Source organism: Onychostoma macrolepis, chromosome 07, assembly GCF_012432095.1.
Source record: "Onychostoma macrolepis isolate SWU-2019 chromosome 07, ASM1243209v1, whole genome shotgun sequence".
In the NCBI taxonomy this organism is placed as follows: domain Eukaryota; kingdom Metazoa; phylum Chordata; class Actinopteri; order Cypriniformes; family Cyprinidae; genus Onychostoma; species Onychostoma macrolepis.
Window position 1 is genome coordinate 44947789 of NC_081161.1, and position 14992 is coordinate 44962780.

Below are 14992 nucleotides of genomic sequence, written 5' to 3' on the forward strand. Positions count from 1 at the left end.
GGAAGGGAGGGGTGACTCAAAAGGTTTCTAAACTTAAAACATTTTTTGCACCGACCCCCCCAGTGATTTCCACCTATGCTGCCATTGTTCTGTCTCAAGATGCACACCAGTAATGTTTATTTATTTATTTGCATGGATGCATTGATTCACCTTTCAAATGAACACAAAAACACTAAAGAGGAATTCTGAATGGCATACAGTATTCTTCCCTAAATCTTGATGGACATGCCATTATAGAGATCAACCATTCATTTTAAGAAATAGTTTGTGCACAAACGGGATTAGAAGTGAAATGTCAAAATATTGTTTTTCATAAATAGGAGTTACAGTAAGTTTCTTTGTTTCTTGTTGTGGTAGTTCAGCTCTTGTGGAAGAGGTGTGTCTTCAGTTTTTTTCTTGAAAGCTTTGATGATCTGAGCAGACAAGGCGGAGGTTGAAAACTCCACCACGGCGCCAACTCCTTTCATGGCTTTACAACTTTCAAGACTGAGATTACAGGTTGTCTTTATTTGTTAGAAAAGCAGTTACACTTGAAAGACGATTCTGAAAGTTTCTTACCAATATAGGCTTATTTGAGAAGAGAAACGAAAGCTTGGTGTGACCATCCATCAACAACCTCTCCACTTCCTGTCTTGATCTTTTGGAGAAACAAAGAAAGGACGGTAAAACAGTAAAAAAGTGAGTAGGCCTTTAAATGTCATTTTACACCATTTACAGTAGTGTAAAGTGTTACCAGAAGCAATTGAACATCTTTGGAATGCATCAGGTTTAACTTATGTAATGCAGGAGTATGATGCTCTTTAAAGACCTCTAACATCTAGTCTCAGCTCAAAAGTATTGCATGTGTAATTGGATATATATATATAGATGGAATGGTTGATCGGTTAATGTCAAGACTAATCTAAATATAATTTAACTTACAGACACATACATCATCAGCAGACAAGGATCATGGGATGTACCTGTAAGCTATGACTGTTACACAATGTCATATTTGTAGTGTAAAATCTAGATGCATTTACAATGGCAGAGAGTATAGAGCTACTGAAATATTTGGGAACAGGAGAAATAGTCAGGAGATTTCCCAGATAACTGTTGTTTGGAAGCTTAAAAAAAAAACTTCACATTACAAAATGTTTCTGTTATCAACAGCCAGTGTTTCGCTGCCAGAGAGAAAGATCGTCCTTCTTGGGAAAGCAGGAGATGGTAAAAGCAGCGCAGGGAACACAATTCTTGGAGAAAATGTGTTCACCTCTAAAGCTTCAGCTTCAAATGAATTAGTTGAATATAAAAAAAGAGAGAGGATAGTTTATGGAAGAAAGATCACAGTTATTGACACACCAGGAGACTTTGACACAGGTCGTAATGATGAAGAGACAAAATCTGAGATCATTAAAGCTCTGATTGACTGCGCTCCTGCAGTTGATGCCTTTGTCATGGTCATAAGGGTTGGAAGATACACAGAACATGAAAACGAGGTGGTGCAGAGACTCCTGGACACACTGAAAGGGGAAAATGTCTTGAAACACACAGTGATCTTATTCACTTTTGGTGAACAACTGGAAGGCCAGACCATCAATGAATTTATGAAGGACTGTTCACAGCTACAGGAGCTGGTTAAAAAATGTGGAGGTCGCTGTCACGTCATCGATAACAAATACTGGAATAAACGTAAACGGGGGAACAAGAGCAACAGAGTTCAGGTGAGAAATCTGCTGAAGACCATTGATGAGATTGTGAAAGAGAACGGCCGCTTCACCAGTGAGCTGCTTCAAGATGTGGAGAAAGGCATTCAAGAGGAGGTGCAGAATATAAACGAAGACGGTTTGCCTCCAGAAGAGCAACGAGAGAAAGCAAAGAAAAATGTTTACTGCAAATATCTAGAGAAGTTTGCAGGAGTAGCAACAGGGGCCGTGATTGGTGCTCTTCTCGGCATTGGTGTTTCAGTAGCTTTAGTTACGAGTATTTTAAAATCGTATTTAACTCTAAAAACAGCACTTGAAGTAGCGGGTGTAGGAGCGGCAGAAGGAGCAGCAGGTGTAGGAGGAGCAGCAGCGGCAGGTGCAGGTACAGTCGCTGCAGGTGTGCTTGGATTTGTGGGTTTGGCAGGAGGTGTTGCTGGAGGAATTACTGGATGGAATGCAGCAGAAGAAGCTGAATCTGTCTGTGACGCCATTGCAAACGCAGCAATGAGCACTTGGGAGAATGGAAAATATCTGATTGAGAAAACAGAAGAAATGGTTGGGCTTAAAAGCAAAATGGCAAACTGATGAGTTAATAACAAAACAAAAACAAACAAACAAACTATAACTGTTTGTCATCTTCATAAAACTTGCTATATATGTATATATGCATACTTTGTGTCTTTGAATGTATATTTATGTTCCAATTAAATATCTTTAAAGCAATTAAAATTGTGTTCGATTAGAATGTGTATTATTAAGCTGGATAAAGTAGAGTTAACATTTGTGACTACTATCAGCTCAGGGAATACATTCATTATAATAAAAGCTAAATAAAATGACTTTAATGAATACATTACATTTATGCAGAGTATATTTTAAATAATACTTTGAATGGATGCAAAGATTAAACAAGCAGGACTAGTCGCAGTACATCTTTAGAAAGGATGAAAAACAAACAAAACTGAAGATATATATAAAGCAAAGTGAATAAACATATACCCACACCCCTGCTACTACTCCTGCACTTTCAGCTTCAGCAGCTGGAATGTGTAATTATGTGGTAACTATTGTGTCTAGTTTCACTTTCATTATGTCACATGTTTTGCAGGAATCGGATCGTGGGTGCATTTAAATTAAAGAGAGAGAGAGAGAGAGAGAGAGAGAGAGAGAGAGATCATGTGTTTGACTATAGCTGCAGTGGGGTAGAGACTGTGAGCTGTTGATGAAACACCAGTAAAAACCTAATACCGACAGAGATGGGCACAAATACATCAAAATGTATTTAAAATACAAAATACTGTGTGGAAAAATGTATTTAAATGCAAATACAGTATTTTGTATTTTGAAAATAAACTGGCCATTCAGAGAAGTAGCTAACACTATTAAGGTCTGTTTACACCAAGAATGATAATATTAATGTATTCTAAGTATACAATGCAGTTGTGTCATCTGTCACTTTAAATGCTCAAGCTCTTTAAAGCAGAAATGATTCCGATTGGCTGTCAATGTTTTTATTATTCATCATTTTTTTTTGTGCTGTTATGGTTATAGTTGTGGTGCTATCTGCTATTCACTTAGATTTAGGATGCACTCACACTAGGGGATCTGATCCGTGCTTGAGCGCGATTGACCCCCAAAGTCCAGTTCATTTCACAAGTGTGACTGCTCCAGTGTGTCCAGTGTGGTTTGTTTAAGCATGCCCTGGCCCGCTTGAAGAGGTGGCTCGGGTGCGGTACATATGTGATCGCTAACCACGCCGGAGCATGGAACAGTTCATTTACTATTTTTGTATGCGCTATTGTTATCATTATGACAGCAAAAATCTGTATTACTACTTGGATATCACGTTTTTCGATTAATTTAATTAGAGTACGTTAAGATTTATATTGGGTCTGGTTCTCATCTTATTGATGAACATGTATTGTAGTTTGTGAATAAAGCTGCAAATTCCACCATAACCTCAGCTGCCTTTGTAATAATCCTGTGATATCTGTCTGTTAGTGAAAGGACAACCGTGCTTGAGCTTTAGTGCAAGTCAACTGTGCCTAGAGTGATTATGCCCTTAGAACTTTTTTTTTTCTTTTTTAATTTATATCTTTATTATTAGCATTATAGTTACAGTCATGGCCGAAAATATCGGCACCCTTGGTAAATATGATCAAAGAAGGCTGTGAAAATTAATCTGCATTGTTAATCCTTTTGATCTTTTATTAAAAAAATAAAAAAAACAAACAAAAAAAACCTTTCATTGGATAATACGAATTTAAAATGGGGGGAAATATCATTATGAAATAAATGTTTTTCTCAAATGAAGACGGCGATGGGTGCCCGCTCACTTTTGCCCAGAATAAAATTCTGCCTACGCCACTGGAAGAGTCCATTAAAAAAAGTTCACGAGGTTCTAGAGCAATGCGTGATAATCCACAATGAAGCAATTTTTTTTGACAAATATAGTGTAACAGGCCTACATTAAAAATATTTTGGAAATGCCAAAATATTGCCAAAACAAAAAAACCCTCTAAATATTTCCAATTAGTTGGGCCTAACATAAACACTCAACTTCAACAGGAGCTTAAACTTCTCTTCTAATCACTACAGTAATGTCAATGATGATAAACATTATTACAATGGGTAAATGTCATTAATTGTTTTAAAAAAATGAATGTAAAAATGATTTATCATCCATAAAATATTTATCCAAAGATAATCAATCCCTTATTGAATTATATAAAACCATGTGCAAGTATCTTTGTATCTCTATGTAGCCTGTCTAATTGTATAGAATATTTTATCATCTAAAAACGTATCTAAACAGAAGAAGTTGTTCTTTTTCTAGCAGATGTCATTTCTTACATAAGTATGGGGTATAATAAGCATTTGTAAAATAACAACCCCAAAACAACATAAAGCCCAAGATTTCGCCAAAAGAATTTCGCAAAGCATAACTTCCAACTGACTGAATGGAGAGTTTGTTTCTCACGGATCACGTGACTTTCTGAAAGAAACAAAAAACCTCTTAACGGAGCTTTTTGAAAGAAAAAAAAGTGAAGTGACGTGTGACCAAGTATTGTGTCCCACACTCGGAATGTGCGCTCTGCATTTAACCCATCCAAGTGCACACACACACAGTAGTGAACACACACCCGGAGCAGTGGGCAGCCAAAGCTGTGAAAGTTCTGATTGACTGTGCTCAAGGCACTGATGCCTTTGTCATGGTCCTAAAGGTTGAAAGATACAGAAGACATAAAAATGAGGTGTTTCAGCAATTTCCAAAAAAAAAAAATTGAAAGAAGACGCCTTAAAACACACAGTGATCTTGTAAAGCAGGGTTGTCAAACTCAATTCCTGGAGGGCCACAGCCCTGCAGAGTTTAGCTCCAACCCTTATTCAACACACCTGATCCAACTAATCAAGTCCTTCAGGCTCAATTGAAAAGTACATGGTATGTGTGTTGGAGCAGGGTTGGAACAAAACTCTGCAGGGCTGCAGCTCATTGCTGTAGCAGCCTTTCTCTTTCACCATCTTTTCGATGGTCTCCATCAGATTTTTCACCTGAAATCTGTTGCTCTTGTCTTCTGAATGACAGTTGTTCCAGTATTTGTTGTCGATGACGAGACTGACATATCCACATTTATCAACCAGCTCCTGAAGTTGTGAATTGGCGTTCACAAATTCTTCTATGGTTTGGCCTTCTAGTTGCTTTTCAACAGGGGTGTCAAACTCAGCTTGGTGATGAAGATGAATCAGGTCAACTTGCCTCCAGAAAAGAAACGAGAAAAAGCAAAGAAAATTGTTTATGAAACAATTCCGGAGTAAGTTGCAGGAGCAGCAACAACAGGGATAGTGCTCGGGGCTCTTCTGGGCAAAGGTGTTGCATTAGCTTCAGTTGTGGCAGTATTACAAGCATTTTGCCCTTCATATGAACTGTTAAAATCCAAAATACCAGCTGCAGTTGGAGAAGATGCTGATTCAGTGTGTGACGCCATGAACAAGGCAGCAACAGCTAACTGAAAATGCAAAAGTTGCACTTACAAGAACTTGCACTTACTTTATACAAAAACATAAATACATTTTGAAAATAGATATTTAATTCATTTGTATTCATAAATGACATGCTTCTCATGCTTCACTAACTATAATGTGTAGCCTAATAAAAGTTTGTCTAAATCAAAGTTCACAGACTCATATTTCACATTAGGGATAAATGTTAGATTTTTTGGCTTCAGGCTTGACAGTTGAATTGTGTTGCAGTCACAATAATAATTTCAGTTAATATAAATAATTTCAGTTTAATATAAACTGAGTATTGATTTTCTTATTTACTTACTAAGCATGCACATCACTGTAACAAGTGATAAGTTGACTTAATCATTTTAAGGCAACGGGTTTAAGTACATAATCATTTAAAAAAATAAGTTAAGTGAATTATTTTTATTTTTTTATTATTATTTACTTAATTTTAAGGCAACAGGTTTCCTCATTTTTAAAAAAAAAATTAAGTCAACTTATCACTTTTTACAGTGCATCACTGGCAACATGCTTAAGTTGGGTGCTTAACATCAGAGATAATAAGAAAACAAAAGTCAGCACACCAAAACATTTTGTTTTGTTTCTTTTGTTATGTATGTTATAGTATAAAGTAGTATAAACCTGTTAGTATAAAGGCTTGTTGATTAAGTTTTAACTGTCTGATGAAGAGCCTGCATGATGCTGCATGAGCTTCGGTGTGCCAATTTTTGTTCTGTTTTCTTTATTTTGCATCTCATATTACCGTTTAATTTTGTGTTTTGTGCTGCATAGTAAGCACAGGTAAGGAAATGACTCATTTCAAGGTCTTCAGTGTCACAGAATGATGTTCAATCATCCTTGCTTTAGTACAACTCTTCTTGAATTTATGCTGATCAGACAAAATGTGACTTAGTAAGAATATTTTAATAAACTGCTATTTTTTCTTCACTTCGTCTTCTGCTTCCTGATCTTGCCCTGACAAGATTTTGGCTATTTGTACATCAGAATCAAGAGCCAACATCTATTTCCTGACAGAGCGAGGTATCGTAACTGGACACTGTCATGAGCATTTACATATTATAAGTCATGTCAATCATATAACAGCCCTGATGTCACCAATTGCAGATACCAGAAACTAAGTAGTGTCAGAATAGCAGACAAAATTAATATTTAATGGCCAGCATGCTGTAGATTAGTGGACAGGCATTCAGTTTATTATATGATGAGCTGTTTCCACACAAAATCAACGTACATCTCCTCCACTGACTTTATTTAATCATTCACAAATGTTTAGTACATGTTGGTGACTGCGTTTGTTAGGTGTGTTTACTGTTTAGAAAATGATTAACTTGAAAGTTCCTTTCCGATAGACTTATATAAGAGGAAATGAAAGCTACTGTAGATCTTGGTTGGGTCATCCATCGACAACAATTTCTTTTTTTGATTCTTTTGGTGGAACAAAGAAAAAAAAAGGTAAAACTTTTACTTTGCATTTTACACATTTACAGATTAGGGGACTTACAGTTTCATCAGGGCAGAATATATTGTCCAGACATTTACAGATGTATATATTAGATTTTGAAAACCCACTCATACCACTGAAAGGAGCAAGGTTGATCTGTATAAAGACTGATGACATTTTATAGCTGCCATCTGATGACATCTGAATAGCTGCCAAATGTAGCTCTGCTTTATTTTGTGAATAATTGGTAACAAGCATAGATTTGAATGTACTCAGACATTATAATAAACTGGTATTTGGTAAAATGTCATAAATTTTATCCATGAATGTTTATAGAAATAAAGAAGGGTGCAAGACTGAAGAATAACTTTCATATTTACCTTACAGACACTGACGCCATCAACAGACGCTTGGATCATGGGTTGTAAGTACATCAAATTGTCCTTTTCTTTCAATAACTGTTCGAAAAGACTCATATTGCATACATTTAGTTTGTTTCTTTGTTTCCCACAGCCTGTGTTTCTATGCCAGAGAGAAGAATCGTGCTTTTAGGAAGGCAAGGACACGGCAAAAGCAGTGCTGCGAACACAATGCTTGGAAAAAATGTATTCACCCCTAAAGCTTCGGATAACTCAGTAAAAGCTCAAAGTGCAAGAAGAAAGAAGAGGCGATATGGAAGCAAGATCACAGTTATTGAAACACCTGGATTCTTTGACACAGATAATAATGATCAGGAGATGAGATCTGAGATCATCAAAGCTCTGGTTGAATGCGCTGAAGGTGTTGATGCCTTTGTGATTGTTCTGAAGGTCGGAGAGTACACAAGCCAAGAACTGGAGGTGTTACAGCAACGTCTGAACACACTGAAAGAGGACGTGTTTGACCACACAGTGATCTTATTCACTTTTGGTAAGCAACTAGAAGGCCAGACCATTGAAGAATTTCTTAAGGCCAATTCACAACTACAGGAGCTGGCTGATAAATGTGGAGGTCGCTGTCACGTCATCGACAACAAATACTGGAAAAAATGTAAACGGGGGAACAAGAGCAACAGGGTTCAGATGAGAAATCTGATGGAGACCATTGAGAAGATGAGGAACAAGAACGGCTGCTTCACAAGTGAGCTGTTTCAGAAGATGGAGGAACACATTCAAGAGGACATTGGAAAAATGGATGGGGAAAATTTGCCTCAAGAAGAGAAACGAGAAAAAGCAAAGAAAAATGTTCAAAACAAAATGCTGGAGCAGGCTATAGGAGTAGCAACAGGAGTGCTGATTGGTGCTCTTCTGGGTGCATATGGTCCGGTGGCTTTCATTTTGGATTGCTTGCAAAAGATCTTCCCTATAAGAGCATTGCTATATGTAGCAGCAGGGGTTCCTGGAGAGCAGCGGTGAAAACAGGAGAAAAGGCAGGAGTAGCATCAACAGAAAGGGAAGAAAAAGCAGCAGTTGAAGCAGGAGGAGCAGGTGCAGGTGTTCTTGGAGTTGTAACAGAAGTGTATGATGCAATGATCACCGCAACAGCTGTGGCTGAGAACATACAACGATTTGTTGCTAATGTTTTCAATAATAAAACAACAGAAACAGAAGAAAATAAAAAATAATTGTAACTATATTCTATGACCTGTTTAGAACAATCAGCTGTGTTAATGAAAACAAATCTGTATCATTCAAACTTATGTTTAAAATCATGAAACATTTGTGTCAAATTTTTTTTGTGATCACAAATAGAAAGTTTTACATACAGGTGCTGGTCATATAATTAGAATATCATCAAAAAGTTGATTTATTTCACTAATTCCATTCAAAACGTGAAACTTGTATATTATATTCATTCATTACACACAGACTGATATATTTCAAATGTTTATTTCTTTTAATTTTGATGATTAAAGCTTACAGCTCATGAAAGTCAAAAGTCAGTATCTCAAAATATTAGAATATTTACATTTGAGTTTGAATAAATGACCATCCCTACAGTATAAATTCTGGGTATCTCTTGTTCTTTGAAACCACAATAATGGAGAAGACTGCTGACTTGGCAATGATCCAGAAGATGAACATTGACACCCTCCACAAAGAGGGTAAGTCACAGAAGGTCATTACTGAAAGGTGTGGCTGTGTACAGAGTGCTGTATCAAAGCATATTAAATGCAAAGTTGACTGGAAGGAAGAATTTGGGTAGGAAAAGGTGCACAAGCAACAGGGATGACCGCAAGCTTGAGAATACAGTCAAGCAAAGTCGATTCAAACACTTGGGAGAGCTTCACAAGGAGAGAACTGAAGCTGGAGTCAGTGCATCAAGAGTCACCACGCTCAGGCGTCTTCAGGAAAAGGGCTACCAAGCCACTTCTGAACCAGAGACAACGCCAGAAGCATCTTAACTGGGCTGTGGAGAAAAGAACTGGACTGTTGCTCAGTGGTCCAAAGTCCTCTTTTCAGATGAAAGTAAATTTTACATTTCATTTGGAAATCAAGGTCCCAGAGTCTGAAGGAAGAGTGGAGAGGCACAGAATCCATGTTGCTTGAAGTCCAGTGTGAAGTTTCCACAGTCTGTGATGATTTGGGCTGCCATGTCATCTGCTGGTGTTGGTCCACTGTGTTTTCTGAAGTCCACAGTCAACGCAGCCATCTACCAGGAAATTTTAGAGCACTTCATGCTTCCTTCTGTTGACAAGCTTTATGGAGATGCTGATTTCATTTTCCAGCAGGACTTGGCACCTGCCCACACTGCCAAAGGTACCAAAAGCTGGTTCAATGACCATAGTGTTACTGTGCTTGATTGGCCAGCAAACTCGCCTGACCTGAACCCCATAGAGAATCTATGGAGTATTGTCAAGAGGAAGATGAGAGACACCAGACCCAACAATGCAGAAGAGCTGAAGGCCACTATCAGAGCAACCTGGGCTCTCATAACACCTGAGCAGTGCCACAGACTGATCGACTCCATGCCACGCCGCATTGCTGCAGTAATTCAGGCAAAAGGAGCCCCAACTAAGTATTGAGTGCTGTACATGCTCATACTTTTCATTTTCATACTTTTCAGCTGGCCAAGATTTCTAAAAATCCTTTCTTTGTATTGGTCTTAAGTAATATTCTAATATTTTGAGATACTGATTTTTGACTTTCATGAGCTGTAAGCTCTAATCATCAAAATTAAAAGAAATAAACATTTGAAATATATCAGTCTGTGTGTAATGAATGAATATAATATACAAGTTTCACTTTTTGAATGGAATTAGTGAAATAAATCAACTTTTTGATGATATTCTAATTATATGACCAGCACCTGTACAGTTTTGCTTGACATTAATTGAGCTGTATTCTCATTTCTCTAAAGGAATTGTGAATAGATTTTGTAACGCACACTTGAATATTAGAATACTTAGAAATATTAGTTTCCTGATATACATTTAGCATGGGTACATGACTGGATTTAAGTAGTGCAGATGTACATGACAACTGAGAATAAAATGTTTTTAAATGATATTCTGCAGTCTGTACATCTATATTTTAATTCATGTAAAGCAGAGCTCATTGCAGTCGAGGGATATTCATGCCTTTTTAACTGTGCTGCTTTGCATTGCATTGGCCACATACACACCACAAAGAACAGGAGTGAAGCAGGAGTCAGTCCCTCAAGTTACCTGTATGTTTACAGAAATCAGGAGTCACTCCTAACACCCCAATTATTAAACCCATTGTTAAACAAGTGGAGTTACAGTCACATAATCAGGGGCACATTAATGCACGGGCTTTAACAAGCTGAAACCCAGGGGCCTAAACTGGAGAGGGACCTACTGGCTGCAGGTAAACTATATTTTTTGAATAAGTATTTGTATTTTTAGGAGTGTGTGTATATATGCAGTGACAACAGCATTCTATAAACAAGCTCACACACTCGTAACTTCTCAGTGCTCGCGATGGCATTTTCGGGCGACGCCCTGCTTGTATTATGTAGTGAAAGGTTCAATGTTTTCTCGCACACAGCTTGTATAGATGGTATGTTCCAACTGCATGGTTTGCGTGGTGCCTTTTAAATCTGAGGGTGGAAAAACAGGAATTGTAATATTGCTTAAATGTGATAATTAAACTTTAAACGGCTACGATTTAATTAAACACGAGAACAGCAAGTTTCAACATAAAAATGCAGTTAGCAGTCACCAAATAGCCCACATTTATGCCAACTTGCCAAGTTTCTATAGTTTCTACAGATGATGAATAATAAATATTTAGTGCATTTTCTGGTGTTTAAATACACTTAAACTCGCATTGCTGCCTTTTTACATATTACCTCTTGTTATGTCCCAGTGAGTGCTGGGTCTGTGCTTTTTCTTTTTCTATGTGGAGCTATAAGAACTGCAGCGCTGATGAGGACGGGGGCACAGCATGTTGCTCCTTTTAAAAATGTATTACTTTTTTAAAAGTAATAAGCACAAGCACACAAGCTGGAGCAAAAGTGAAATGCAGAAATACTACTACTACTACTACTACTACTACTACTAATTTAGTAAACCATATAATAAATATAACAAAGTTATAGTAAGTTACTTTGTTTATGTTTGTTTATAGTAACACTTGTGGAAGAGGTTGAAAGTTTTCAGCAGATCAGATGAAGGTTGACGGCTCATTCCACCCTTGAACCCACACCCTTGCTGTCATTGTTTTACAACTTTCATGACTGTGATTACAGGTTGTGTTTATCTGTTAGAAAAATGTGAAGTTTTGTCCCAGTAGGACCACGTATATAAAACAAAAGAGAAAGCTAGTGTGGCTGGCCATCATTTACCTCTCCACTTTGATAAGCAAGGTGCTTCGATTGTACTTTGATAAACAGAATTAATTCCAGGGATGTCTCTCTCATAGTTCTCCTCTACGTATGGCAGGTTCAAATCTATATAACTCTCCTTCTTTGTGATCCTCATTGCTTTCAACCCTGGTGATACACGCCAACTTGTAATTTTACCAACTTTACCCACCCTGGTGATACCAACTTTTGGATACACCAACTTGTCATTTTTAGGTCATCAGAAGACTTTGATTGTCTTGTTTGGGTGTTTGTGATTAGGACTGGATCTAAACAGCCCTGCAGAATGTGCCACAGCCATACAGTGGCTGTTTAGGGGTTTGCCAAAAAAAAAAATAAATAAACTAGGTATGTAAAGATGTCTTTTCTTTGATTGACAAAAGGACCAGAATGTATATTTGGTAATTATTATGAAGTATGCTTGATTTGAATGATTTATATGTATAAATTATATAGAGATGATTTGGGTTCTTGTCTGATGTGTTTGGGGCCGGTTACGCAGGTTCGACAACATGGGACCCATGACAATGAAAGAGCTCAAGAGCTGCTGTATGCTCCTGTTGTTGATAAACGTGAAACTCCCCTTGCTTCGTCACTCTCTTCATTCTGTCTCTTGCTTTATATCAACTGAGGCAAAAGTGAAAGCGTGTCGAAAGACAGAGTTCATAAGTGGATGTGAGTAGGGTGTCCATGTTTTTCATCTACCACTATTTGGTCATAATTTTTCTTCATATTTGTATATATTTTTTTCATGATTTCTTTCTCATATGTCATTTTTTACATTTTTATCAGAAAATAATCTATATACAGCCACTGGTGCATCAACACAGGTAATTCACTTTTCACATAGATCGATAAACGTACAATTTTTGGCAATACTATACTAATATTCTGATGTGAAAGTTGAACTGAATTATATTGTATTTCCTGCAGTTCTAACATTATTTTGTGTATTAATTGTATTTATGCTGAAAACATAAGGATGTGTCAACTGAAGGATTTAAACTTAAACAGTCCTTAGTGTCTTATTGTGAGCAAAAATATTCTTGAAGTGTTTTGTTATTTCTAATTGTTTTACTGTTTACATTTTCCTTAATTAATAACCTGTTCCATTGTGACTTGACCCAGTGTGACAACATGCCGTGCTATTCTTCCATTCAAAATATTTCCCTATTGGTTAAAAGTCTATAATGGCTGTTCAAGTCAAAACTGAATCTATGCAGGCCCGAAAACGTCACCTTTTACTAATAAAAAGTTTTTTTTTTTTTTTTGCCTCCCTACTTTAATAGACAGGCTTAAATATACAAACATCCATGAATGGTTCTAGATATGAAGAAGTGCCCAGCATTTTTAATAACCTACATATTACCTTTATTACAGACGCCAACATCAATAGCAGAGAAGGATAATGGGAGGTATGTTAAAACATCACCTAGCCTGACAATTTTTCTCTATGGGATTGGTTGCATAAACACGTGAAAGATCATCAGAAAAGACTGAACATTGTAAATATATATGTAAATGAGTAATGCTGTATATCATATCAGTGAAAAAAAAAGAAAAGAAAATAGAATGATCCACATTACTGTTTTTTAATTGGCAGCTTAAAATAAGCCATTTTCAGAAATGAAATGACTAACATTAGTGTTGCTTTACAGCAGAATCTGAATGATCTCCATAGCTGATTTTCCTTAACTGATTCTCCCATGTTCCTGTTTATGTCTGTGAAGCTGCTTTGACATATTGGTATTGCATGAAGTGCTATAGAAATAAAAATGACTTGACAAGCATCTTCTTCCAATAGCCAATTTTTCACGTAAGATTGTCGGAGCGATGACAGGGACAGTGACTGGAGGCTGTCTGGCCATTTTAGTACTGGGGACCTCAGCTGTGATTCTCGTGAGCCAAAACATTACACCAAAGATGCAAGCATTCATAGAGGCTGCACTAGCTAGAGGAATGGAGAGAGTAACGATTGCTGCGGGAGGAGGAGTTACAGGAGCAGCGACAGCAGGAGCAGCAGCGGCAGCGGGGCAAGTAGCTGCAGGTGTCGTTCTCGGGGCTCCGGCTGTAGGAGCAGTTGGAGGAACAATCATTGGATGGGAAGCAGCAGAAGACGCCGGTTCAATGTATGATGCAATGAAGAGAGCAATAGATACTAACTTTGAGATGGCAAAACATGTGATTGAGAACGTACACCAGTTTACTGCTGTTGCATTTAAAGAGAAAATGACAAATTCATATAAAACCAAGTAAAGACGTAACATTACATTTATAAAAATGGATCTGCACCAATATTGTGGAGCTAGTTTGTTGTGGCATCATAAAAAAGCAGCATATAATGACCGATTTTGCTTTAGTGTAATCAAAGTATTTGACTGTTTTAGTCAGTTAGAAAGAATCAAGATACAAGGTTCACCATAAATGAGACATAAGTACATTAACTCTCTAGTACATCACTCTGTATTCATTTTCACAGGATCTGTTTCATACATGCAGACGCTTCAGGTATGTGTTAATAGAATTGAACCATGTACCACTGAATTATAAACCAGTATATCTGGAATAATGGAATGAATAATGTTGGTAAAGGTGAAATACCTTTTTTTTGGTGGAAACTGAAAGTAAAACAAAACAAATAAATTTGAACAAAGGAAGATTGTTCATACTGATGCTGGTGATAGTGAAATAATAAAAAAAAAAATCTACTCATCTTTTAAACTTTGAGTTTAACTGCTCTCTCACGGAATAAAACCACATTTTCAGAGACACAGTTTCAGTTCAGTTTGTTTTTGCAGGGTAAAATAATGTTCATATTTGAAGAATCTTCTGAGTTTTTCATTTGGAAGTACTTTCTCCTATTTATCTTAAATTTTTCTAATGATACAATATGTGCACTAATTTAAGGATTATCTTAATAGTAATGTTAAATTACGTTAATACATTCCCTATTGAAAAATAAAAGTACTAAACTGTATTTGAAATACATTTTTTTTTCTTTCATGCCAAGTATACTACAAATACAATTACA

At 36.9% G+C, this 14992-nt stretch overlaps 2 protein-coding genes and 1 long non-coding RNA gene across 3 annotated transcripts in view; 2 read left to right on the forward strand and 1 right to left on the reverse strand.

The window, feature by feature from the left end:
• LOC131545005 (uncharacterized) overlaps positions 1-14992 on the reverse strand; it is a 24605-nt gene continuing 9613 nt past the window's right edge. The window contains exons 2-3 of the long non-coding RNA XR_009272293.1: positions 559-637; positions 1-486 (exon numbers count right to left, since the gene is read on the reverse strand). This is a non-coding gene — a long non-coding RNA (uncharacterized LOC131545005). The remainder of the gene's footprint in view (positions 487-558; positions 638-14992) is intronic.
• On the forward strand, positions 544-2305 carry LOC131545003 (GTPase IMAP family member 7-like). The gene is made up of 3 exons (XM_058783594.1): positions 544-678; positions 924-964; positions 1153-2305. Exons 2-3 carry the CDS (start codon positions 952-954, stop codon positions 2268-2270), a joined length of 1131 nt encoding a protein of 376 aa, XP_058639577.1. The 5' UTR covers positions 544-678; positions 924-951; the 3' UTR covers positions 2271-2305.
• Positions 7425-8566, forward strand: LOC131545004 (GTPase IMAP family member 7-like). The gene is made up of 2 exons (XM_058783595.1): positions 7425-7579; positions 7669-8566. Exons 1-2 carry the CDS (start codon positions 7573-7575, stop codon positions 8547-8549), a joined length of 888 nt encoding a protein of 295 aa, XP_058639578.1. The 5' UTR covers positions 7425-7572; the 3' UTR covers positions 8550-8566.